The 25,081-nt window shown below is 35.4% G+C and overlaps 1 protein-coding gene across 7 annotated transcripts in view; it reads left to right on the forward strand.

Annotated features, from left to right (window-relative positions):
• Nucleotides 1–24,728, forward strand: part of MAP3K7 (mitogen-activated protein kinase kinase kinase 7) — an 85,047-nt gene extending 60,319 nt beyond the window's left edge. For 2 of the 7 annotated variants that reach the window (XM_019442868.2, XM_019442869.2), the window contains 4 exons: nt 8,520–8,625; nt 13,677–13,738; nt 14,473–14,588; nt 16,954–18,688. In XM_019442868.2, coding sequence (XP_019298413.1) covers nt 8,520–8,625; nt 13,677–13,738; nt 14,473–14,588; nt 16,954–17,134 — 465 coding nt within the window. In that variant the 3' untranslated portion in view covers nt 17,135–18,688. Of the gene's footprint in view, nt 1–8,519; nt 8,626–13,676; nt 13,739–14,472; nt 14,589–16,953; nt 18,689–19,755; nt 20,013–24,507 lie in introns of those variants that run through there. The other 5 variants (XR_008422954.1, XR_008422956.1, XR_002078201.2 and 2 more) reach the window with 5 other exon arrangements.
• The last annotated feature ends 353 nt before the right edge of the window (nt 24,729–25,081 follow it).

Raw genomic sequence — 25,081 nt, forward strand, 5'->3', positions numbered from 1 at the left:
GCATTCAATTATTTCTATATCAAAGAGAAGCTTCTGTTAAGGATCATAGAAAGTATTTGCCTTAAAGACCTAATTTAATCACATATCAATTGTTATTTATTCAAGGGATATAATTTATTATACTACTTCTTTATCCTCAGTCTGCATCTCCGTCAGGATAATTTTCTGTTAAAGGTCTAAATCAGAGACTTCCCTAATAGTTTTAAATAATTACTGGCTCAGGGGTGCCTGGGTGGCTCAGTTGGTTGAACGTCTGACTTTGGCTCAGCTCATGATCTTGCTGGGTTTGTGAGTTTGAGCCCCACATCAGGCTCTGTGCTGACAACTCAGAGCCTGGAGCCTCCTTCAGATTCTGTGTCTCCCTCTCTCTCTGCCCCTCCCATGCTCATGCTCTGTCTCTCTCTGTCTCTCAATAATAAATAAATGTTAAAAAAAAATTTAAATAATTCCTGGTTCATAGTACACCTTTCTCTTGGAGAATTTAAAGACCAAAAGACCATATAAGAATAATAAAATTCTAAAATTTCGTTAATGAATTTCCTTATAGTGAAGCTAGAATTAGACTGAGCCTATACCTTCAGATTAGAAAGAATGTTATCAGTATTACCTGTCATGTATGGATTTAATTGAATTATCTGTGACTGCTATAATGGAGGAAGTACCCTTGTAAAACCACATCACCAACTTGATACCCATTTCTTTTTAATGTTTATATTATTCAGATGTTACTTCAGCAAAATTATTATATAAATCACTATTTAATCTCTGTGTTTTGTGTTTGTATAATCTTAGCAAGTAAGAAAATTTCTAAGGGTTTTAAATAGCTTTTAAATTTCAGTCTAAATAGTATCTCTGGCCATAAATTCTTATAAAAATATTTTCCCAGTCGTTCAGGTGAGACATAAAAAGCAAAGCTTTATTTTTGTCTGTAAAATAACTCCCAATTCCTTTTTATAAATATAGCGATAAAGTTCTGGGCAAAGTCCAATTCTGTTTCATGTCCACTGATGGTAATTTGCCCTCTGGTTTAATTTTGGGCTAGTATTCTTTTGCTGCCTTAAATTGCACTGTGGCATTTCTGAACTCTCGTAACCACTTTCATATCCAATCCTGTGGTAAGTCAAGTTTCTCTGTCTCGCTTAAACTTTACAGTTTGTATAAGAATAAAGTAATTGTAAATATCCTGAAGGAAGGAGGAACCCAAATGAGTTTTAATAGTTTGAGAGTATATATAATCATAAGAATTTCACCAGTGATTTTTTTAATAGCTACTATAAAATAAGACTATACCTTAGTTTGCAAGCAGTAACATAACTTTAACCCATAAAATCGTTTGATTTTTTTCACTGTCAAATTATTACCTGATCCTCTTACTTATATCTTGTATTTTTCACGTGTTCAAAAAATACAGTTATGGCTTGTTTTTAAATATTTCTTCAGTTTTTTAATATGAACATTTTAGCATATTGTTATTCTTTGAGATACCAATTTCTTGAAATAGGAAGACTTATTTAATTTAAGGATATAAATTTAGCTCATGTCTTTTTGTAGTTTTAAGGAAAGACTAGTTTTGAAACTTGACTTAAGAATATTAGTCTTATTTCTTAGTTTTTATAGCCATAGGAAATCTCAAGTAGAACAAATGATTATGCACCTGGGGTGCTAAATGTTCTTGGAAAGTAGAGACTGAAAAATAAATGAGTAGTTCTCCTGGGAAAGATTTAAACTTAAGGAATACGGTACTATAATTTGTACTAGGTCCAGATAGGAATATGTGTTTTAACATGACAAATGGTCAGTGGCTTTTTTAAAAAAATTTTTTTAATGTTTATTTATTTTTGAGACAGAGAGAGACAGAGCATGAACAGGGGAGGGTCAGAGAGAGAGGGAGACACAGAAGCCGAAGCAGGCTCCAGGCTCTGAGCTGTCAGCACAGAGCCCGACACAGGGCTCGAACTCAACAGACCATGAGATCATTACCTGAGCCGAAGTCGGAAGCTCAACTGAGCCACCCAGGTGCCCCACTTTTTTTTTTTTTTAATACAAATTCATTCTTATCTTTTGTAAGCCCAAGTCTTACTTATACTGTATCTTGTTTAATTTCTCATAACTTATATTGAGTCTCACGTGTCCACAAACACTTGTATTTATTTCTCCTCTTAAAATGTTAAAGTAAGAATATTAGCACAAAATTAGATTGACTCTGAAACCCCCCTCTGCCAGCATTTTGAAGAAAAATTGTTCTTGGTTTATAATAGAAATTATAACTATGGTCAAATCATTTTATCCTTAAGTCATCAAAACTTTCTTTTAGTCAGAGAAGGTTTAAAGAACTCGTGAGTAATGTCATAGAGTCTGTACTTGTTTTACCAAGGGTAACAACTTCCTAAGAGGAAGAGTTACATATTTCATCACTGGTTCTCTTTGGTGTGTATTCTAATTCTCCTGAGTACAAAAGGTAAACGAGTCTAAACACCCATCTTATATCTGAGTGCTAACAGTTTATGTTATCATTTTATTCAGTGAGTATTTATTATGTAGTTACTGTATATTCAGCAATATCCTAAATCCTGGGGAGTACAAAATAAAAGTATACATGATTTCTCCCCTTAGGATATTATAATGCTTTTGAGGAATAGCAACCTTTGAGGGTAATATAAACTATTTCCAGCTCAAGTTTAAGTTTATGTAGTAGCAGACTATAAATACAGCCAAACTTCAAAGGAGAAAAATGTCTTTGTGATAGGAATTAGTCACTAAATATGTTTTATAGAAAGAACTGTGATTTTGATCTTGAGAGGGAATTGTTAGGTGCTGCAAGTGCACTCATATATTCCTATCTTGTGATACAACCTAATTATCACTCATTTAGTGAGCATTTTTATCGTGTCAAGAACCCCTTCAGGTACTTTATTTCATTTGATTTTTTACAAACTGATGAAGTGGGTAATACTGTCCTCATTTTACTGTTGAGTCTTAGAGGTTAAATAACTTACCTAAAGCCACAGTGCTAATAAATGGCAAGCTAAAGACTCCAGTTCTGTGTTTTATTGTCTCCAGTGCCTGACTTCTTAAACTATTACTACTACTTCTCATCCACACTTGATAAATGAGCTTAAGGGCTGAGTTATTCAAGTTTACACAGCTATCAATGGCAGAACTGGGATTTAAGCCCAGGTCTGCAAAATATATTTAGACTAAATCATGTGAGTTTGCTGATATTTTGATGTTTAAAAATGTCAGTTTTGGAGCTCCTGGGTGGCTCAGTCAGCTAAGCGTCCACCTTCAGCTCAGGTCATGGTCTTGTAGTTTGTGAGTTCAAGCCCTGCATCAGGCTATCTGCTGTTAGCACAGACCCTGCTTTGGGTTCTGTCCCCCTCTCTCTGTGCCCCTCCCCTGCTTGTGTGCGCTTGCTCGCTTGCGCTCTCTCTCTCTCAAAAATAAACATTTTTTTTTAAAAAGTCAGTTTCTTATAGTTCAGTTTTCATACTTGGTCTTTGCACTAGACCATATAATCCTTGGATGAATATGGAGTCAAGATTAAAAACAGGGAGAGAAAGAGGGGCATAAGGAATTGTCAGAGTAGAGAACATCTGGATAAGGTAAAACCTGCCAATGGAGGGTCAGGAATGCCAGGGTGAAAATTTCAGAATTATTCCACAACAACCAGTAAATGAACATTTTGTACTTTACACACTGCTAGAATAAAGCAGTCTTCAAACACAGGGTTTGGCTTTGTGCTCAAAGAACCAAGAATATAACAAGAATGAGCATTTAATGTGGAAGGGACTCTGAGGTGAGCCTTACAGAATGGAGAGGAATTAGCAAGGAGGAGAGAACTGAATGAGTATTGTTATACACAGGGCACCTTTGTAAGTGTGGCATGCATAAACTAAGGTTTTGGAAAAGACCGGTCTGATAATTGAGTTGAAAATTGTTTATGGTATAGAAAAGCTTTTTGGAATTTCAGTAGGTACCCAAGATGAGAGTAACATTCCACCAGTCATTTCTTCAATTATTTTATGATTTATTTCTGAACTTGTTATAAAAGTGCCTTTTATTTTTAGTACCCTCAATTCATTGTGAGTTGTCAAAACTTAACAGAACGTTAGTAGTGAATGATACACTAAAAGTCATCACATCTTTAACCCAGCCCCAACCCCTCTGTAGAGAAAGGAGACTTCTTCAAATAAACTAAATCAGACGTTGTACTATAATTAGATTTCACATCTGCTAATTTCTACTCAAGGGTACTTTCCACTGCTGTATTGCCCCTCATTTTACTTAATACAGTCTTTGAGTGTTTTCCTTTTTTCTTTTTTTTTTTTTCTAATGTTCATTCATTTCTTGAGAGAGACAGAGACAGAGTGTGAGCAGGGGTGGGGCAGAGAGAGAGAGGGAGACACAGAATCCAAAGCAGACTCCAGGCTCTGAGCTGCCAGCACAGAGTCCAGTGTGGGGCTCGAACTTACAAACTGTGAGATCATGACCTGAGCCGAAGTCAGACGCCCAACCAACTGAGCCACCCAGGCAGCCCTTTGAGTGTTTTTCTGTGTTTACATATTGAAGTTGGACATAAGGTTCTTCATGAATGTATGTGCTTTTTATGTTTTACTTTGTATAACTCCATATTCTTTTTTGTGTCTTCTGTAGGGTATTCACTAACACTTCAAGAAAAACAGGTGCTTTTAAAAAAAAAGATTCTTATAAAATCCATTTTAGTTCATATGTCCTTTGAGACTTTTTAATATATGAAATAACAATACATAGATAAGAATATATGAATATGTAAGTTGCGAAAGCTGATTGTAAAATGGACACTTATGAATCCACCACACAGCTTAGGAAATGGAACATGATCGATGCCTAGGAGTCTTTTCTTTGTATTCCTTGCCTGTGGCCTCCCTGTCATCCACCAGCCTACAGTACCTTTTTCTCTCAGACCACATTTCTAGACTTTTTATAAATATCTCCAGTTAAGAAATTATCTTCTCTTAAATGGAATTTAAGTTTGTTAAATGTAGTTTCATAGATGGCTGTTACATTTTGTCAAATGCCTTTTTATATATCTATTGAGAATTTTCTCCTTTAATCTGTTAATATAATGAATTGGATTAATAGAATTCCTATCATCAAGTGGCCTTTGCATTTGTGGGATACCCTCAATTTTTCAAATTATTTTTATTGTCTTTACATTGCCAAATTTCATTTGCTAGTGTAATTTTTAGGACTTTTAACTTTGCATATATTTTCATCAGTGAGGTTAGCTAGTAGTATTTCTTATTCTGTTGTTTCTTAATCAGGTTTATTGCTTTCACAGAATGAGTCAAGAAGTGTTTCTTTTTTCTAGAATAATTTCTTTAAGATGGAAAGTGATATTTTCTTGATTGTTTGATAGAACTCAACTGTAAAATCCTCTGGGCTTGGTGTTTTCTTTAATGTATAGAAATTTTGGTGATTTATATTTTTTTGGAATTTGTTACACTTGATTTTTTTTTGTTTTATTTTTAATTTACTAACCACCAAATTTTTGTAGTATTCTCATTTTTATTTTGTTATCGGAGGGGGGGACTGGTAACTTTGTTCTTTTTCTAACTTTGTAAGTTAAATGTCTATCTTGTAAATTGTCACTACTTCTGATTTTTTTCATCTAAATATTTAGAATTAAATATTTTTCTCAAGTGCATCTTTAATTGCATCCCACAGGTTTTACTGTGTTCCATGGTAAAAATCACTTACTTTCTCATTTCCACTTTGTTTTCTTTGACCAGTGAGTTATTTAGAAGTATTTTTAAATGTCTAAACAGGGGCGCCTGGGTGGTTCAGTCGGTTGAGCGTCCAACTTCGGCTCAGGTCATGATCTCACAGTCTGTGAGTTGGAGCCCTGTATCGGACTCTGTGCTGAGAGCTCGGAGCCTGGAGCCTGCGTCAGATTCTGTGTCTCCCTCTCCCTCTGCCCCTCCCCTGCTCATGCTCTGTCTCTCTCTGTTTCAAAAATAAATAAAAACATTAAAAAAGATTTTTTTAATGTCTAAACATGAGATTTTTAAGGTTAATTTTGAATCAGTACAAAAATACATGGTTTATATAATAATTTTTTTTAACTTTTTTGAGATTTGCTTTATAGTTTAGTACATGATCAGTTTTCATAAATGTTCCATGGTGCTTAAAAAGAATGCATATTCTCCAATTTTTAGTCATATCTTTTTGTTTAGATCAAGCTTGCTTTTTTTGGAGTTCAGGTTTCACTAGTGTTATATATATATATTTTTTGGTCTGCTTTTTTTTTTTATTAAAAATTTTTTTTAACATTTATTTATATTTTTTGAGACAGAGAGAGAGCATGAATGGGGGAGAGTCAGAGAGAGGGAGACACAGAATCTGAAACAGGCTCCAGGCTCTGAACTGTCAGCACAGAGCCCGACACGGGGCTCGAACTCACGGACTGCGAGATCATGACCTGAGCCGAAGTCGGCTGCCCAACCGACTGAGCCACGCAGGCACCCCTGGTCTGCTTTTATAAAATATTTACAGAGGAATATTAAAATATCTCACGATAATGGTGAATATGTCCCTTTCTCCTTGCAGTTTTATTGCTTTATCTATTTGGAAGCGATGTATAGATACAGCATGTAGTATAATAGGTAGAGCACATAAGTTTTGAATTGTTGTTACATAGTGAATTGACTCATTAATCATTTTATCTCCTTCTCTAATCATTTTTTTTTTTTTTTGCCCTAAAACGTATCCTCTCTCATATAATATAGCTGAATAACTTTATTTTGGGTAGGTTTGCCTGATTATCCTTTTTTATCCTTTAACTTCCTGTTTTCTCTATCTCTGTTAGATCTAATTCTTATAACAACGTTTAATCTAGCCTGACACTCTGATTTTTTTAAATATCTTAACTGAAGAGTGTAATCCATTTATATTATCGATAAGTTTGCTCCTCCTTATTTTATGCTTTTTTCTCTTTTTTTCTCCTTTTTTGCCTTCCTTCCTTTGAATTGAACAAATACATTTCTCATTCCATTATTTGTCTTTCTTATTTGGAGTCATATGTATTATGTTTTGTAACTACCTGAGAAACTTTAACACTCATACTGAACCTAAAGTTAACATCTTTATTCTTATTCTCAACAATATAAGCATTTTTAAAGCATTCCTTATTTTGCTTATGCTTTTGTTCAGTTTTTAGTTCCATCTTATTTATTTTTTGCTTGGTAATTTTGTAAATTAGTCATGTTTCCATTGTTTAATATTTTCTGTGTATAGATTCATCCTTGTGTTTACCAACATTCCTGATTGTAACTAGGCCCTTCCATCAGAGAAAAACTTTTCTTACCCCTAAATTTCATGCTTTAGATATTGTTATAATAAGAGTATATGGATGGTAGACTCCCTTTTTGCTTGTCTAAGAACGTTATTTTGACCTCATTCTTTACATTTCTGTTGGCTAACCTATTCTAAGTTGGCAGTTAATCTCTTTTTGCAGCTTAAAGATATTCCACTTTCTTCTGGCTTCTGGCTTCCTTTTTGCTGTTGAGAATCTGACTAGTATTCTTTTGTGGATAATCTTTCTCTGGCTGCCTCCTTCTATCTACTATTTGTCTTTGTTTTCTAGAATTTGACGATGATATGACCCATGTTTAACTCAGTTATTGTAGCTTTTCTGTTATTTTTTCTGCTTGGGATTGGTTGTCATTGGGATTTGTTGTATCTTCTATCAATTATGGAAATGTTTTACGAATTCACAGTATACATTTTCTCCCCTTCACCCAGAGCCACTACCAATGCAGACAAATTTATTTGCTATCTGCTTTTATAGGGTAGATGTTTTTCCTAGTTTACTTTTTCCCCAAGAGTGAAGACTTTCTTGGGTTTTAGCTTTAAGCAAGGCAGTTCTCTGGTCTCACTCCCATCCTACAAAGGCCCAAGACTTTATGCTTATTCCTCTGAGTACAGAAAGTAGGCAAAACAAAAGCTCTAGGTCATTGGTGTTCAACTGAAATTCCCGTCTAATAGCTTAAGCACTTACTAGACTCCTGCTCCTTCTTTATTTCTGGTCTCAGAGCATTTCTCTTACTTTCTTGAAAGCTCAGCAGTTTTGTTTCTTTGTTTGTTTGTTTAAGTTCATTTATTGAGAGAGAGAGCGTGCAAGCAGGGGTGGGGCAGAAAGAGAGAGAGAGAGAGAGAGAGAGAGAGAGAATCCCAAGCAGGCTCTGTGCTGGCAGCACAGAGCCTGAACCAGAGCTCAAACTCATGAACTGTGAGATCATGACCTAAGCCAAAACCAAGAGTCAGACACTTAACCCACAGAGCCACCTTGGGTGCTCTGAAAGCTTACCAAGTTTTAAGAGGTATCTTTTTAGAGGATATATTTTTTGCAAGAGTGTTTTAGGACCTCTGCTGATAGAAATGGAAGCCTGTCTTTTGCTTTATAATAAAAATTTTCTCTTGCCTTTTTTTATTCCCACATAAACATCACATTTTGTTCCTTCTATTACTTCTTCCTACAGGTAAGCAGTAGGTCATCCAGTCCTAGTGTCAGAATGATCACTACCTCAGGACCAACCTCAGAAAAGCCAAGTCGAAGTCATCCATGGACTCCTGATGATTCCACAGGTGACCAGTGTATTTCCTCATTATAATTACGAAGCTGAATTTATCATATTTTGTTTTCATTTCTTTGTGTTATGACTCTGATCTTTATAAAGGCAGGCATTTTTGGGGGTGCCTGGGTGGCTCAGTCGGTTGAGCATCCGACTTCGGCTCAGGTCATGATCTCATGGTTTGTGGGTTCAAGCCCCACGTCAGACTCTGTGCTGACAGCTGAGAGCCTGGAGTCTGCTTTGGATTCTGTGTCTGCCTCTCTCTCTGCCCCTGCTCTTCTCACGCTCTGTCTTTCTCCCTCTCTCTTCAAAATAAATAAACATTAAAAAAATTTTTTTTAAATAAAGGCAGACATTTTACAATAGGTTAGATTTTTATACTAATAAAATCAAATATTTAGCAATAAACTTAAAGATGACTTTATGAGTACTGAGATTGTCTTGCCCTCTTCATTTCCCCAGATACTTCATTTCCCCAGATACTTCATTTCCCCCCCAGATACTAAACATGTATTTTGAACATGGTTTGATTTGGGGTTTTTACAGACAGGAAGATATTGTATTCTTGAACTTACATCTCTGATTTTCCTATTTTTGATCCATCCTACTAGATGATAGTAGTAAAGTCATTATTTTTTAAAGAACTAAAATCAGAATAATAATCCTCTTCATCTCAGTCTTTTGTTTTAAAGACACAAGATGCCAGTACCTCACTTCAGTGAAAAAAAAATTTCTGACCATTGACCTTTTGAATCGTTTTTAACTTGTAGGGAGACTGGTAGGGAGACTTCATTTCAGATACATAAATTTCTAGTTAGAAATTTAAATTTCTAAATTTAAATAAATAAATGTCTAAATTTTTAACTAGACCTTAAAAAGCCTGTGAAGAGTCACTAAATTCCTTAACATGAATGACTAACTGGTTAAAATATTAGTATTAAAATCTAATGATGGAATAGGTTTATTATGGGCAAGCAGGAAATTATGTGCCATAGTGGAATTAACTTTTCCTTAGCATTAAGAGAATTCCTTAATAAATACTCAGCAGTATGGTTCTATAAAAATTTATTAATTACATGTTATTATGTCAGAGAGGGAAAGATGATCTCTTAGACCTTAGAAAATCAGATCATTTGGGATCTTGTATAAGATCAACTATGTTATTAATAGTGGCAATTAAATCCAAATTGAAAAGTCAGCTTTCTGTCTTTATAAACAAAAACACTACTTACAAATATTTATAGATATTTGGCATGGCTTAGTCAAGTTCATAATTTAATATAAAAAATTAACTGAGTAGCTTTTCTCTGTTTCGTGTAAGATACAACTATGTTTAGCCAAGGGTGTACTCTCTAGTTTTAGCAAGTTTAAATTTAGTGGTGGCAAAAACTCCTTTAAGTCTCACCCCTAGCATTGCCCAACCTAGGACTTTCCAGAACATTAACCAGTACTCAGCAGCACATGTGCAGAATTCATCATTGTGTGCTTCTCCTCAGAGGTACATAGGGAAATGCTCTTGACAGACTTGATCATTAACATTCAGGTACTGTTAGCTCTTTTTGGGTCTTCAGCCCTCTGGTGAGGGAGGTACTCAACTCGGCCTCCTGACTTCAGCCTAGACTGATCTAGACATACCAGTCACCATGTGGCAGATGTGAACTCATTAAAGTAAAATTAAAATCCTCTTACGTCCCTCTCACTTAACTGCTGTGTTTTTTCTGCTTCCCGTGTTCTTCCAACCTTCCAACCCCAGTCTCATTTTTTTCTTTTTGGGACCTAAGATACCACAAAATGCCAATAGTTAGAAATTGTACCTGGGTCCAGAATTCAACTGAAATTTGTCTTTGGCATTTTTAAATAATTTTTACTATAATTTTAAAAGTTGAGAGTGGTTTAAGCCTTATATTTAATGAAGTTCAGCTTTGCACTGTTTCTAAGAAAAGTATCGATGATCAAGCTAATACAGTAAATTACAGGGAAGAGATACTGGCAAATCCTTTTTCTTTGAAGGCCCCTGATTTAGGAAAAAATTACAAATGCATACATACATAGTTAAAAAAAATTAATCAGATGTTTTTACTTTAAAAGAGAAGGGATTTCTATGCATTTTCAGAGAAAAGTAAAAAGCATACATCAGTTTAATAATCACAGCACATAATGAGGGCCTTTGGGTTTCTATTTATAATAGTGGGGATAAAGAAAGACACATACCCAAGAGCAGTTAGTGAGAGAGATGGCTAGACACAGTAGAGGGAGCCACAGAGGGGGAAACTCAATGTTTGCAAAGACAGAAGTATAAGACATGGAGCCCACTTCTTGTAATATTATTAGAGTCAGAATACTGGCCCATTAAAAATAAAAATAAACTTAGCATGCTTTATTTAATAAATTTAATAAACTACTATATTTGCAGTGTAAGCTGAGTACTTTAATAGTTAATAACAATCCTTGGCTTTTTTTTTCCATTCCCTGAATACTGTGAAACACTGGTATACTTAATTCTAAAATACATATCAGATACAGGGTATTTATTTAATAAGATACATCAAGTATGAAAGATTTAAAAAAAATTTTTAATGTTTATTTTTGACAGAGAGAGAGAGACAGAGACAGAGCATGAGCGGGGGAGGGGCCGAGAGAGAGGGAGACACAGAATCCGAAGCAGGCTCCAGGCTCTGAGCTGTCAGCACAGAGCCTGACGGGGGGCTCGAACCCACAGACCGCGAGATCATGACCTGAGCCAAAGTCGGATGCTCAACCGACTGAGCCACCCAGGCGCCCTCAAATACCAAAGAATTAAGAAAGAGTAATAGGAATAGAAGTGTTTTTGGTTTTTTTTTTTTTAATTTTTTTTTTTTTTAACGTTTATTTATTTTTGAGACAGAGAGAGACAGAGCATGAGCAGGGGAGGGGCAGAGAGAGGGAGACACAGAATCGGAAACAGGTTCCAGGCTCCGAGCTGTCAGCACAGAGCCCGACGCGGGGCTCGAACTCACAGACCGCGAGATCGTGACCTGAGCCGAAGTCGGCCGCTCAACCGACTGAGCCACCCAGGCGCCCCTAGAAGTGTTTTTAAAAGAGTTCAAGACACTTAATTTTTCCTATAAAGTCGGGGGGAAATAATTTTTAAAAAAAATTTTTTTTAATGTTTATTCATTTTTGAGAGAGAGAGACAGAGTGCTAGTAGTGGAGGTGCAGAGAAAGAGGGAGACACAGAATCCGGAGCAGGCTCCAGGCTCTGAGCTGTCAGCACAGAGCCCGACGCGGGGCTCAAACCCACTATCCGTGAGATCAAGACCTGAGCTGAAGTTAGGTGCTTAACTGACTAAGCCACCCAGGTGCCCCAGGGGAAATGAATGAAGGAATGAATGAATGAATTTAGAAAGAAAGAGAGAGAGAGAGAGAGGGAGAGAAAGAGCGTGTGAGCAGGGGAGGGTCAAAGAGAGTGAAAGAGAGACTCCAAAACAGACTCTGCACTATCAGCATGGAGCCCAGTGTTGGGCTTGAACTCACGAACTGCAAAATCATGACTTGAGCCAAAACCAAGAGTCTGACACTTAACCAACTGAGCCACCCAGGTGCCCTAGTCAGTTGTAATTTTGTGGAAAATAGTGTTCCATGGGAGCATAGTTTGAAAGTCTTGTTGTGGGTGGGGAAAGAATTGGTGAGGGAAATAACAAATTAAGTGTATTTCTTGTTTAACCATTTCAGGAAACATTTATGATAGTGTATATGATTTTAAGGTAGGTAGGACTCTACTAGGCAATATGCTGTTATTTTTCTTTATTGCACTCCGGTATTTAATAAGCATTACTTTTTCAATCGGAAAAACAAACTTTAGAATTTAAATTGCCTGTCCTTTCTAATGCTCCCATTTTATATCAGTAACAACAACGACTACAGTAATAGTAACCATCACCACCATGTGTTGACTGCATACCATATGCCAGCATTGCATGGTATTTCTTACATGCATTATCTTATTTCATCTGATTTAGCTTGGCTTTTAGAGTTACTTGCAAGCACATTCTCAATGGCTTTAAAAAAGGAAACTAGAATATTCATCAGTCAACAATAAATTATTGAGGTTAGTGAACCATCAAACTGTCCTAGTTTTTTATTGCACTGCATACAGTGCCTTACTGTCAGCCTGACGTTGTCTTTATCTATACCACTCTTTCAAGGAGTCACTTGTCAGGAAAAGGGCTGAACAGTTCACTTGTGTAGCTCATTTACTCTTTCCTAACTGTGGGAAGGCAGCTACTTCTGAAATAAAAAGTCCATATTACTTCACAGTTATCCTGCCTGCTTCCGGAGGCATAAATGTTAATCCCATGTGACTCATGCAAGTTATGACAGTTTACCTCTTATGAAATACAAACAAAAGCCGTCCAAACAATTTGGTAAAATCGACTAGTTGTTTGATTTAATCCATTTAACTGTTTCACACAGGACACTGAACTACAGTTTCCATATACCTAACTGTTCATTATACCTGTGTTTAACATACTCCCATCAAAAACGTCTTTCATTTTCTGCAGTGATTCTCATTAGGGGAGGTGGGTTGAGGGTTCACACTAGAATATATATAAATTGAAGGTAATCCATTGGAAGAGAATGTATCTCTTATTTTCCCCTCTTTCTTCGTTAAAGAGCACGAATGTTCAAGGGGTTGACACAGCCTTACAGCAAACTTAGCATGGTCAAGGAAAGAAAGAGATACGAGCTTTGATTAGGTGGGGTGAGTGAAGACCAAATTTAAAAAAGGTCCCATACCACTGTTTTTGTTTTTAATTGAACAAGCATTTGTAAGCTTTAATATTATGTAATTTATAGCCAACTTAAATTGTATGAGAGTATGATTGCATTCTGATTATCTGGTAATTGGATGTTCTGTGTTTACCTTTAAATTCAGAAATAGACTCTTCATTACCAGTAGCAATAACTTTTATTTTATGTGTTGTTTACTTTAGGAACAAAATGCCAATATCTCATGAAGCTTTCTTGCTTTTTGTTTATAATTATTTATGATAGAAAATAAATAAACACATACTTGAATTCCAGATACCAATGGATCGGATAACTCCATCCCAATGGCTTATCTTACACTGGATCACCAACTACAGGTAAAGGAGTAGTTTCTCAGTGACCGTTTTTACTTTTTCCTTATAGAAAAAGTTTAGAGAATCTATCTAGAAAGCTATCTAAGCTAGAGAATCTTTCTAGAATCTACCTAGAAAGTGTTCATATCTTGTCATCGTATATTCATTTATTTATGCTTTTAGTTGGCTTCCCCAAACTTTCTAAATTCAAGTTAAAATAATTCATTCAGTTAAGTTAATCAAGTTTAAAATTGGCAAAATCATGTTCTTAACAATTGTCTTAAAATACTCCCATATCTTTAAGGATGCCAAGAATAGCATTTTTGCTCTTTCAGTGCACTACAACATAAAATTTACTTAAGCTCATTTCTACTTAGTAGATTTTGTAATACACTGTCACGTTCATTGTGACTGAAAATATAAGTAATACACTTCAGTGTCTCCTCATGAGTATGAGAGCCATAAACCCTCTTGGTATAATACGGTTTGGCAACCTGAAATGTAAAACCAGAGGCCAGTGATCACTTTAGTCATGATCCGCTATAACAATGAAAGTGTTAAAACCACAGGTGTGAATTTAAGCTGTGAGTTAACTCTGACAAAAGGACACTGAAATTTTCTAGGCCCTGGGTTAACACTTATTTTTAAAAGATCATTGCTTTAGTGCTATAAAAATATATCACAGTCACTATATTAACTCTCAGCTTGATATTGAGATTTGATTTAATTATGTTTTAACTTTCTTTATTTATTTTCAGCCTCTAGCACCGTGCCCAAACTCCAAAGAATCTATGGCAGTGTTTGAGCAGCATTGTAAAATGGCACAAGAATATATGAAAGTTCAAACAGAAATTGCATTGTTATTACAGAGAAAGTAAGTTGACTGTTATGAATAAAAATAAAACACATTAGTATTTTGGGTCTAAAATATGTTAAGGTGAAATATTGTTTAAAGACATGAAAACTGTATTAATTTTTAGAATTAATCATTAAGCATGCACTTGACTTCCTTGAATAGCTTGGGGGTTGGGGTTGTGAACTCCCACTCATTCAAAAATCTGCATGTAACTTCCGACTCCGCAAAAACATAACTGCTAATGGCCTATTGTTGACCAGAATCCTTACCAATAACATAAGCAGTCAATTAACATATATTTTATATGCTATGAGTATTATGTACTGTATTCTTACAATAAAGTAAGCTAGAGAAAAGAAAATTTTAAGGAAATCAAAAGGAAGGGGAAATACATTTGCAGTACTGTACAAAAATCCACGTATAAGTGGATACATATAGTTCAGACCCATGTTGTTCAACTATATTTGTAACTTGAAGGTTCTACATATGTTCTGCCTTTCGGTTTGTAGCACCTTTTGGCTATTTTTATTGCAAAACTAAACCTTTTTGACTACATACATTAAAACTAAGGAAAATAAACTGGTGCTACATAAACATGTTTTATGTTCTAAGAATTTTAAAATTAAAAGCTGTTTAGATTTATAATTGTAAAGATTTATTGTTTCCTTGGACATAAGTGAAATAATTTGATTTACTAATGTTCACTTGTGCTTTATCTTAGAAACATTTTGTAGATCTGTTCTCTCCAGGTATCTGTTTAGGAGAATAGAATTACTTTATTTTATACCTGTGAGTGTTTTTCTTGGGAGTTTTATACTCACATGTGTCTTTCTAAGAGTTATGGAGGCTGCCTTCCTCGCTTTTTTAAGAACTACAATTCCCATACTCCTTTATTTGAAATTCTTAAAGAAACCCAAAACTTCAGTTTTCTTAAACATGAACCTCATGAAATTTTGTACCTCATGAAATTTTGTACCTCTGAAGCTGAGTTATTGTGGTAACTAAAATGAAGTGCTATAGGAAAAACTCATGGCAACTATATGTATATATGGTAATAGGATTCCCTCTATTAAGTTTAATCTAAATAAGTGAAAATTTCTTGCTTCCTGGAATAATTTCTTTTTGTACTTCCAAAAAAACAAACAAACAAAAAGTAGCTCCATCACAATTTATTGTTACAACAATGTAAATGATTTCAATTCAGTACCTTAAAAGCTATATAGGAAATAAATATTAGAGTCTGCAAATTATGGAGCTAACTATAGAACTGTTAGTACTTTATTTAAAAAAAAAAAAAACTTTCTTATTTCACATGTTTAACCTATACTTTTTTTCATATTTTATTCATTTGAAAGAGGAGTTCTGTGCTGGAAAAAATAAATGGTGGATTGAAGGAATGTGAAAACTATGATGGTTTTAATCAATTTTAAATACTTTATTTTTTTTTAACGTGTATTCAGTTTTGAGAGAGAGAGCAGAAGCAGGGGAGGGGCAGAGAGAGAGAGGGAGAGACAGAATCCAAAGCAGGCTCCAGGCTCTGAGCTGGACAAGAGTTTGACATGGGTCTCAAACCCACGGACCATGAGATCATGACCTGAGCTGAAGTCGGACACTTAACCAGTTGAGCCACCCAGGCACCCCTTGAATACTTTAAAAATGAGAAGTATTACAAGAAAACCATTTGGAGGCTTTTCGTTATTCAGTTATATCCAGTAACTTCACTATAGGAGCTAATATTGAACATCTCCCAAATAAAAGAGGGCTTCAAAAAGTTTATCAGGCTATGAAAGTCTCTAAGGGTCTTTCCTGAAAATGTTCTTAAAAGTGAATAACTCATTTGAAAGTGGTACTTTGTATTGTTCTCACTGTTTTAAAATAAGAAACAGATTTAAGTTGATAGCATCTATTTTAATTGGCTTGCAAATGTTGTATTAGCCCCCACTTGGCACTGTGGTTAAATAAAACTGTGACTTCAAAACATGAATAAAAGTTCATGAGTGTAAAAGTGGAATGTGAATGGTAAAAACATCATGTTATTTTCCTGTGGTCAGAGCCCTTCCCCAGCCTTTTTCTTCCTACACAAAAAGGATACCAGATAAAATTTTCTGAAACTTTAATTATACCATTTTATCTGTATTCACTAATTGTCTAAGTAGAGTTACTTATTAAAATAAAAGGATTATGGTGTTTGTATGGGTAAACCAGAAGAGTGGATGCTAGTCTCCATTCTAGCCCGCAGTTACATTTGCATGGTGTCCCTGAGATGCATAATGACAGAGCCAGAATAAAAGTTCTAATTAGTTGAGCTCATTGGTTATTAGTGTATAAATTTTTTCTATCGTGTATCTTTTACTATATTTTATTATGTGGTATTTGTTTTTAGGCAAGAACTAGTTGCAGAACTGGACCAGGATGAAAAGGACCAGCAAAATACATCTCGTCTGGTACAGGAACATAAAAAGCTTTTAGATGAAAACAAAAGCCTTTCTACTTACTACCAGCAATGTAAAAAACAACTAGAGGTCATCAGAAGCCAGCAGCAAAAACGACAAGGCACTTCATGATTCTCTGGGACCTTCTTTAAAATATGCAAAGAAAGACTTTTTTTTTTAAGGAAAGAAAAGCCCTTCTAATGACAATTCATGAGTGTTAGCTTTTGGGCGTGTTCTGAATGCCAACTGCCTATATTTGCTGCATTTTGTTTCATCGTTTATTTTCTTTTTCTCATGGTGGACATGCAGTTCAACTGTCTCCTTGCATAACATGGGGGCATCTGTGACTTGAATAAGCAGCAGTTCTCAACTTCAAAACAGATGCAGTGAACCATGGCTATATATGCATGCTCATTGTGTGAAGGCTAGCCTAACAAAACGGGGTATCAAACTAGCTGCTATGTGCAAACATCGCCTTTTTTCGAGGTGGAACCTCAAGAATGATTTTGTTCTTGTATCTCATCTCAAAAAACAAATAATTTTTTTTTTCCAAAAGATGGTATATACCAAGTTAAAGACAGGGTATTATAAAATCTAAAATAATCAGTGGTACATTATAGAAATGCAGAACCTTTAGAGATAGTTCCAAAGTGAGGGCTCTGATGCCAGCATCCTTCAATCAGTACTGAACTTAGTTCCATCCATAAAATATTTAAAGGTAAGTGGCGGCTGCTGTATTTAATAAAAGCATATTTCATTGGACTGAAATTATGATACATTGAACAAAATGGAACCCTTTTTTTAAGATATAAAGATTTTTAATTCTGTGATTGTGTGTATGTGTGTTGAGACTGTAAAGACTTTATGACTCTAATATTAATATCTCCTAAATGAAATTAAAAGGTAAATGAACACGATCCAGCTTAAATGATCATTCCTTCCTGCAATGATTATTGGATTGTTGTAGTGTATATTTGAAAAACTGAAGAGAAATGATGGAAAATGGAAATAATTGCTCCAACTAAAAGGCTTGGGCTTAGATTTCTTTTATGATACCAAAAGAGTAAAAAATAAAAAAAAAAAACCTGGCAAATCAGGAGAAGTTAGTAAGGAAGTTAAAGAAGTAAATATAAATTCATCAAGTATACTCTTTATCAACATTGGAATAATTAATTTTCCTTACAAGCCCATCCTAGAATGCCTGCTGCCTTTCAACACTTTTAAGGGAATTTCAACACTTATAAAGAGAAAATTTATATTGTTAACAATAACTTTGCTACCGTAAACTTTGAAAATAAAAGTAATAAAAAAACTTCATTGAAATAATAGACTATATAAGCTCTATTTTTTCAGTTGGTATTAAAATAAATCACATTTTGATACCAGTACAAGGTGTCTTTTAAATAAGGATGTCATCAACCTCATTTTTATAGCATTAATGTTTTATGAAGAGAAAATTAAAAATGAAAGCATAATTTCTGTGATTATTAGAATTATATCATGATTGTATTGTAGTTCTGCTCTGTTTCAGATAAGCAAGTTGATCTAAGAAGTTATCAAAACTATTCTTAAAAAATGCTAAAGCAGGTAACTTTTTCTTCTGTTATTTTTTTCCTCCTTCCACTGAGTTTTATAATGTATTCCTGTGTATACAAGCAATAAAGGTAAAGGACAGTTTGTACTAAACTGTGTCATTTTTAGCTTCCTCAAAATCTATTATTAGAAAGTTTCCAGTAAATAAATGTCTACCATTGCTTGATGTAAATGAAAGAAAGGTTATCATTCCCAAATAATTTGATTACCTAGCTGAAAGTGATACTGGTCTCAACACATTAATAGTAAAATAAAATTGGCACAGAAAATACCTGTAGACTAAGGAAAAGTATAACTCCTAGCATTGCTGCTTGTTACATACATGTGTCACTTCACCAAGAGGGACCTAGTCAGTGTTTAGAGACTTTTCTGATTATCTCAGAGCACAAGACATTCAAGTGTGGATGCTAATGCTTGACTTCAGATTTTATTTTAGTCATTAATGTGTTTTTACTATATATCATATATACTTAAAGGGAAAATTTATTATTGTTACATGTAATCACTTCATAAAAGTCTCAAGTAGGAAAACGAAAGAAAATAGTAGTGTTACGTCATGGTACCAAGTACAAAAACAGGCTCTTGAACACTTGCTTGTTTGTTTACAGTAAGTTCCTGGGGGTTCTCAAACAGTAATTGTCCTAGACACTGAGTGCAGCTCAGCCTACATGGTTTGTAAGTAGTTGTGTTGCAAAGCTCATACTTTTTAAGTCCTGATTATCCCTGATGGGATAAAAGTGCAGCAGGGATCATTAAAATCCACAGCTAGTTTTATCAGCATCCTCACCCATTAAACCTCCAAACAGAGACTAATAAGGAGCCAAAATTTTTATTGATTCTGGTTTTACCTTTCACTCTAACCCTCATTTTTGGGTGGAAATAGCAAAAAGACAAGCAAGTGGCTCAAAGGCCCCCCTCTAAGAAATTCAGAATCTCGAACAATACCTAATTATATTTTATTCTCCAGGGAAAGAAAACAAAGTCTAGAGAGAAATACTCAGCAGTAAAAGTAACTTTTCTGAGTCAAATGAAAATCAGTTAAGACTTGACTTTATAGCAACACCACATAGTAAAGAGATTTGTTTAAAAGTTGTTTACAAATGTTTGACTCTTTTTGCTAAAGCATTTTGGAGTATTTATTGTCTTTTTTTTCCTCCAAGCTTCTTTTATGTTCCTAGTTTCCGCTCCTGCCTGTAGCCAGAGATCATAGGTTTTGCCTGTGAAACTTTTTTCTTTCTGTTAAGTGTATGGTTTTCAGCAGTCAACTCCTCTTCAAATGGTAGGAAGTCCCACTTGTATCATTCAAAACATTTTATGTAAAACCATGTAATGCAGAAATCCTTGTGCATACTGTATAATTGAAGGAAGCTTTTTAGATTATTTTTGTTTGTAATAAAATTCAGATTGTTATTCTAAACTTGTTTACAAAAATGGTTAATGATTTATATCAGCAAATAAGCTGTGAGGTGTTCTGCTCTGCAATATGTTTACCTCACACAAAGTCAAATAAAAACTGAGTAGTGAGTATTCTTACAGTACTCAACACTGTTGTAACATAATCATGATTTTTGAGGAGCTAGATGATTGGCCATTTAACATAATCTATCTAACCATTCAAAGTTTTTGTTAAATGAGTGCTCTTCACAATTTCATTAAATCATGATTTATATGAGGTACAACATGGTATATACATCACTGAGTGATTCTTCTCATTAGGAAACTGGTTTCCTGTAGTATATCTAAGTTACATTAAGCATTTCATTCCATTATCTACCTACTAACCCCCCAACCAGCACCTGTGTGCACATATACACATTCTTATAAACTCGATCTTCATTTTAGTAAATCAGCTCATTGATTCACTTATTTCTTTAACAGATATTTATTGAGCATGTATTATAAGTGAAGCCCATATGGCTAATGCCAAGTTACATGTTCTCTTTAGTCACATGGTAGTTAGATTGTACTCCCATTTCACAGATGGAAAAATGGGCTCCTAAATGTTAAGACTTGGGCCTGAGTCTACTTTTCCCCCATCAGCTGTTTTAGGCAGAATCTCATGCAAGGGGACTCTGTAGCCACTATAAGCCCACGATGTGAAGAAGAGCATGGGAAAATGTGTAAACTGAGTAGCAGATGGTCAGTGGGGGAAGGGGGGGATTTGAGGTAACTTGCAGGCACAGAGGCTTTGTGACCACTCTATAGATCACAACAAAACCAACACTTTATTTTTTTTTAAGTTTATTGATTTATTTTGAGAGACAGAACACAAGCAGGGGAGAGGCAGAGAGAGAGAGGGAAGGAGAATCCCAAGCAGGCTCTATCTGTCAGTGCAGAGCCCAACACAGGGCTCCATCCCACAAACCATGAGATCATAACCTGAGCCGAAACCAACAGTCAGGTGCTTAACAGACCGAGCCACCCAGGTCCTCTAGCCAACACTTTTAAACCCAAGTCTGTGCTCTATACCACTTTGCCATAATTTAAAACTTGCTGAGTGCTTCAGTTTCCACATTATTTATTCAATGTGGTGGGGTGTCGTCACTCTTTCACTCCCCTCAGCTGAAAGACCTGCTAAAAATGGAAATACGAATAATGATATTGTGAGGCTTGGTCTAGAAAGATTTGTTCTCTGCTCTTAGGAAAGGCTTAATTCAGGCTTTTCCATTTTTAGTTTGTTTTGTATTTTTGTTTTTACCTCTTTGTTCTTTGTCTTTTAATTGGGATGTAATATTTACACACTAAACTGCATCCACTTAAATGAGTGCAGTTTACTGAGTTTTGACATGTGTATACACTTGGGAGTCCATCCAACAAGCAAGATACTGAACATTTCTGTCCCGCCTCACCAGGGTCTCCCATGTCCCTTTGTAGTCCTTGCCTCCCTCCACTCTAGGCCCTAAGCCCCAGACCCTGATGTGCTTTCTAACAGTATAAATTCGTTTGCATTTTCTAGTTACATTAATGAAATCATTCAATATGTATTCTTTTTAAGCTTTTTTTCCTCCTCTTGAGCAGTTGTTTTAATTCCTTTGACAGGAAATTTTAATTAAACCACTTTTAGTGATACTTGAAAACCTTTCAGTATCAGTCTTCAAGAGAAAACATAGGTTTTAAGAGGCTATAGATGTGTCCATTGTGGCCAGCTTGATTGTGCATTGTTGTCAGGTTCTGAAACATTTAAGATTGCTTTATTTTTGTTTTTAGGGAACCTTAACACTTTGCTTACAAAATCCCTTGCATTGTTTGGTAAAGTAAGCCCGTTTATCTCTGTATTTGGGTGTTAGAAATGCAACATGGACATGGACAGTAGCACATTAGTAGGTTCATGGTAGTTTTCAGGAAATAGTCATTGGCCAGTGTCACTTTTAAAAAAATCCTGCTTTTCATTTTTATTTAGATTGCAGCTGCTTTTTTGCTCGTTCAAAAACCTGGGAGACAGTATTCTAACTGAACAAAACAGTCTTTGGTAAAAAGTATTTGATAGGGATCTCTCATACTGATGCTCTCTGTGGTCCTGTGTACTATTGCGGTGCCCGTGGGAATAACTAAGATGACATTGGTAGATCATGTACTGCTTACTGCCGGGACCTGTGTTCCTTTTCCATCAGTAATGAGTAACTGCTCTCAGAGCTTCTCATCCCTGCCATGAGGTCCCACCAAAACTGAGTTTGTTGAAATGACCTGCCCTTGATGTCAGTTTTTTCAGTGAAATCATTTCCAAGTAATGAAATGCACTTTTTATCCTGTAATTTAATGGTCAGTGATATCTTATAGATGCCACATAACATCACGATAATTGCTTTGAGTACACCAGAAATCTTCTGAAAAGCAAAAGTCATCTGCAAAATGCAGTTGCTTCTCAGACTTATTGTCTGTTTCTCTTTGTGGAATCTCTTCTTTAGTTATTAAAGGAACGACTACATTAATCATTGATAACTTTACCAAATTCAAATTAGAGAATGAAGAAACCTAAAAACAAGTGTAACTTTTTTGTGGTTGAAGAAAAAATGCTGATATTCCCTCATACACCTTTTTGACTTTTAATCCATTTCCTGCAAAGATACTTACCTAAATATCCATATGTCATGAGCATATTACTTGCAAAAATCAGTACCATTTGTTTCTTTTGCATATACCATGAGAACCTTTTAACAGATATCATTTAAGGATTGGAAACATGTCTTTATTCTGTAAGCCACATATGCAATTTATAATTTATATGCTCACAAACAATCTGTTTCTGTACAGTAGGGCTAATATATACTAGTACATTGTTGGACAATAGTCTTAACTTCAAAATTCATACTAAAACTCATGTCTGACCACATTAATTCTGTCCTCCCATTCATGATTCCACATTTTATGTATAGGACTTGAGGAAGTGGTACCAAGTTCCTAGACCTAAGCTGAATATTTCTTCCCTTTTCACTTTTTTTTTTTTTCAGCAATACCAGAAAATTCCCCAGTCTTGGTGCTGCTGCATGTAGCCTATGATTCATAATGACATAAATTTGGATGCTGCCCAAAATAATGGCTTCTATGATAGTTTTGCTCATCTGCATCCTGGCCAAAGAGGAGAGGGAAAGGGCAAGAGCACCAAAGGTTCAGGTCACTTATGGTCACATCCATTTGCCAGCATTTAATCACACACCTTAACCCTACCCTCTTTGAGGCCTGAAATGTCTGTATGAATGGGCAGCTGTGTGCCTAACTGGAAGGGGGGAATTCAGTTACAAACGAAGGATCAAAAAGATTTAGAGGACAATGAGTAGCCTTCTTCACACTCTTGGAAAGGAAAATAGACCACTGCCTCCCCCATTTTCTCTGCCCCTGTTCTCCACAATAAAAATGGAAATAGGAAAAACTGGCCCCTCACAAGAATGGACATTAATGTCAAAATCCAATCAATATGGTGTATAATACTTAAAGATTTCCCTATATTTACAGTTGATGCAGCTTAGAAAAATAAAACTTCAGAGGCGCCTGGGGGGCTTAGTCGGTTAAGCACCAACTTCAGCTCAGGTCATGATCTCGCAGTTTGTGTGTTCAACCCCTGTGTCAGGCTCTGTGCTGACAGCTTGGATCCTGGACCCTGTTTTGGATTCTTTCTCTCTCTCTCTCTCTCTCTCTCTCCCTCCCTCCCCCTCCCCTGCTCGCTCTCTGTCTCTCTCAAAAATAAAAATTTAAAAAATAGTATGTTTAAAGAAAAATAAAACTTCAAAATGTGAAGTTAGAGCACTTTAGTTAGAACACTGGTTGGAAATCAGACTTGAAGTAATTTAGATATTCAGTAATGACAATCCACCTTAGAAAAGAAACTTTGTATCTCGAATGAAAGAAGTAATAGAAACTTTGGTAGAACAAATTATGAGAAAACAAAATTAGCCATATTATGAGGAAAAAAATTTTAAACTTGGAGGTATCATAAAGAAAGTAACTAACACTTACTAAGTGTATACTATGTTTTAGGCATTTTGTAAATGTTACTCTTGCTTTAGAAATAAAGTGATGAACAGAGATGTTTAAAACTTGCCCAGCTAGTAAATGATGGGCTGCAGTTCAAACCCAGGTCTTCTTAGCTTCAAGGCTCACAAAAATCTCATTTTAATAGTTTAGAACTTGGAATACATTTTCTTATAGACCTAATAAAGGGGAGGAAAACTAGGTTCCTAAGCATATTTATAAAAGTCTGGTCTTTAATGGAAATGAAATCATAATGCCATTGAATGGAACAATTCCAACAAAGACTGTGAGAGAAAATACTAAAGTGACATGGTGGTTGTCTTCAGGTATTGACATTGTGGTAATTTTTTTCCTTTTAAGAGTTCTTTAGCTTTTTATTGTTTTCTGCATAGTAAAAATTAAAACCAGGAGGACAAAGCCTTACACAAACCATGTTTCTTTGGCAGGAACTCAGGGCCCTTTGCCATGGGCACAACCATTGGAGCCCTTGCATGAATCCTACAGGGGCAGGAACTTCCCTTCCCACTACTGGCCCCAACCTGGATCCCTGCAGGTAGGGGTGGACCCAAAGGGAGTGCTTCCAAAGGTTGTCCCATGGATTTGGTGAAGATGAAGCATAGTCTCAACAAGAGGAGTAAAAAAATAAATAAATCAGAACTTTAATGGCTTTAAGTTTATTATTATTATTATTATTATTATTATTATTATTATTATATCAATGCACATTCTAGGGGCGCCAACCTTCGAAATTCTGCTTCACAATGACAGGTTATTATTCAGGGATATAAACTTTTATCCAGTTCCTGAAGTGATTCTGTTACACCGACAGATTTGAGAATTACGTATACCATAGAGTGGATAGAAAGGGTATTGCCATTGTCAACTTTCTAGATTCTGACCCATCTAGTGTTGTGAAAGCTGAGAGGCGGAGTGTGACATTGTGATTTATAATAAATTCTATATTTGGTCTTCTTCCCTGTTCCTGGTACACAGCACCTAAAACCTTTGAAATTCCTTAAG

This window comes from Panthera pardus, unplaced genomic scaffold (assembly GCF_024362965.1).
Source record: "Panthera pardus isolate Hobbes unplaced genomic scaffold, ASM2436296v1 HiC_scaffold_17, whole genome shotgun sequence".
Taxonomy (NCBI): Eukaryota; Metazoa; Chordata; class Mammalia; order Carnivora; family Felidae; genus Panthera; species Panthera pardus.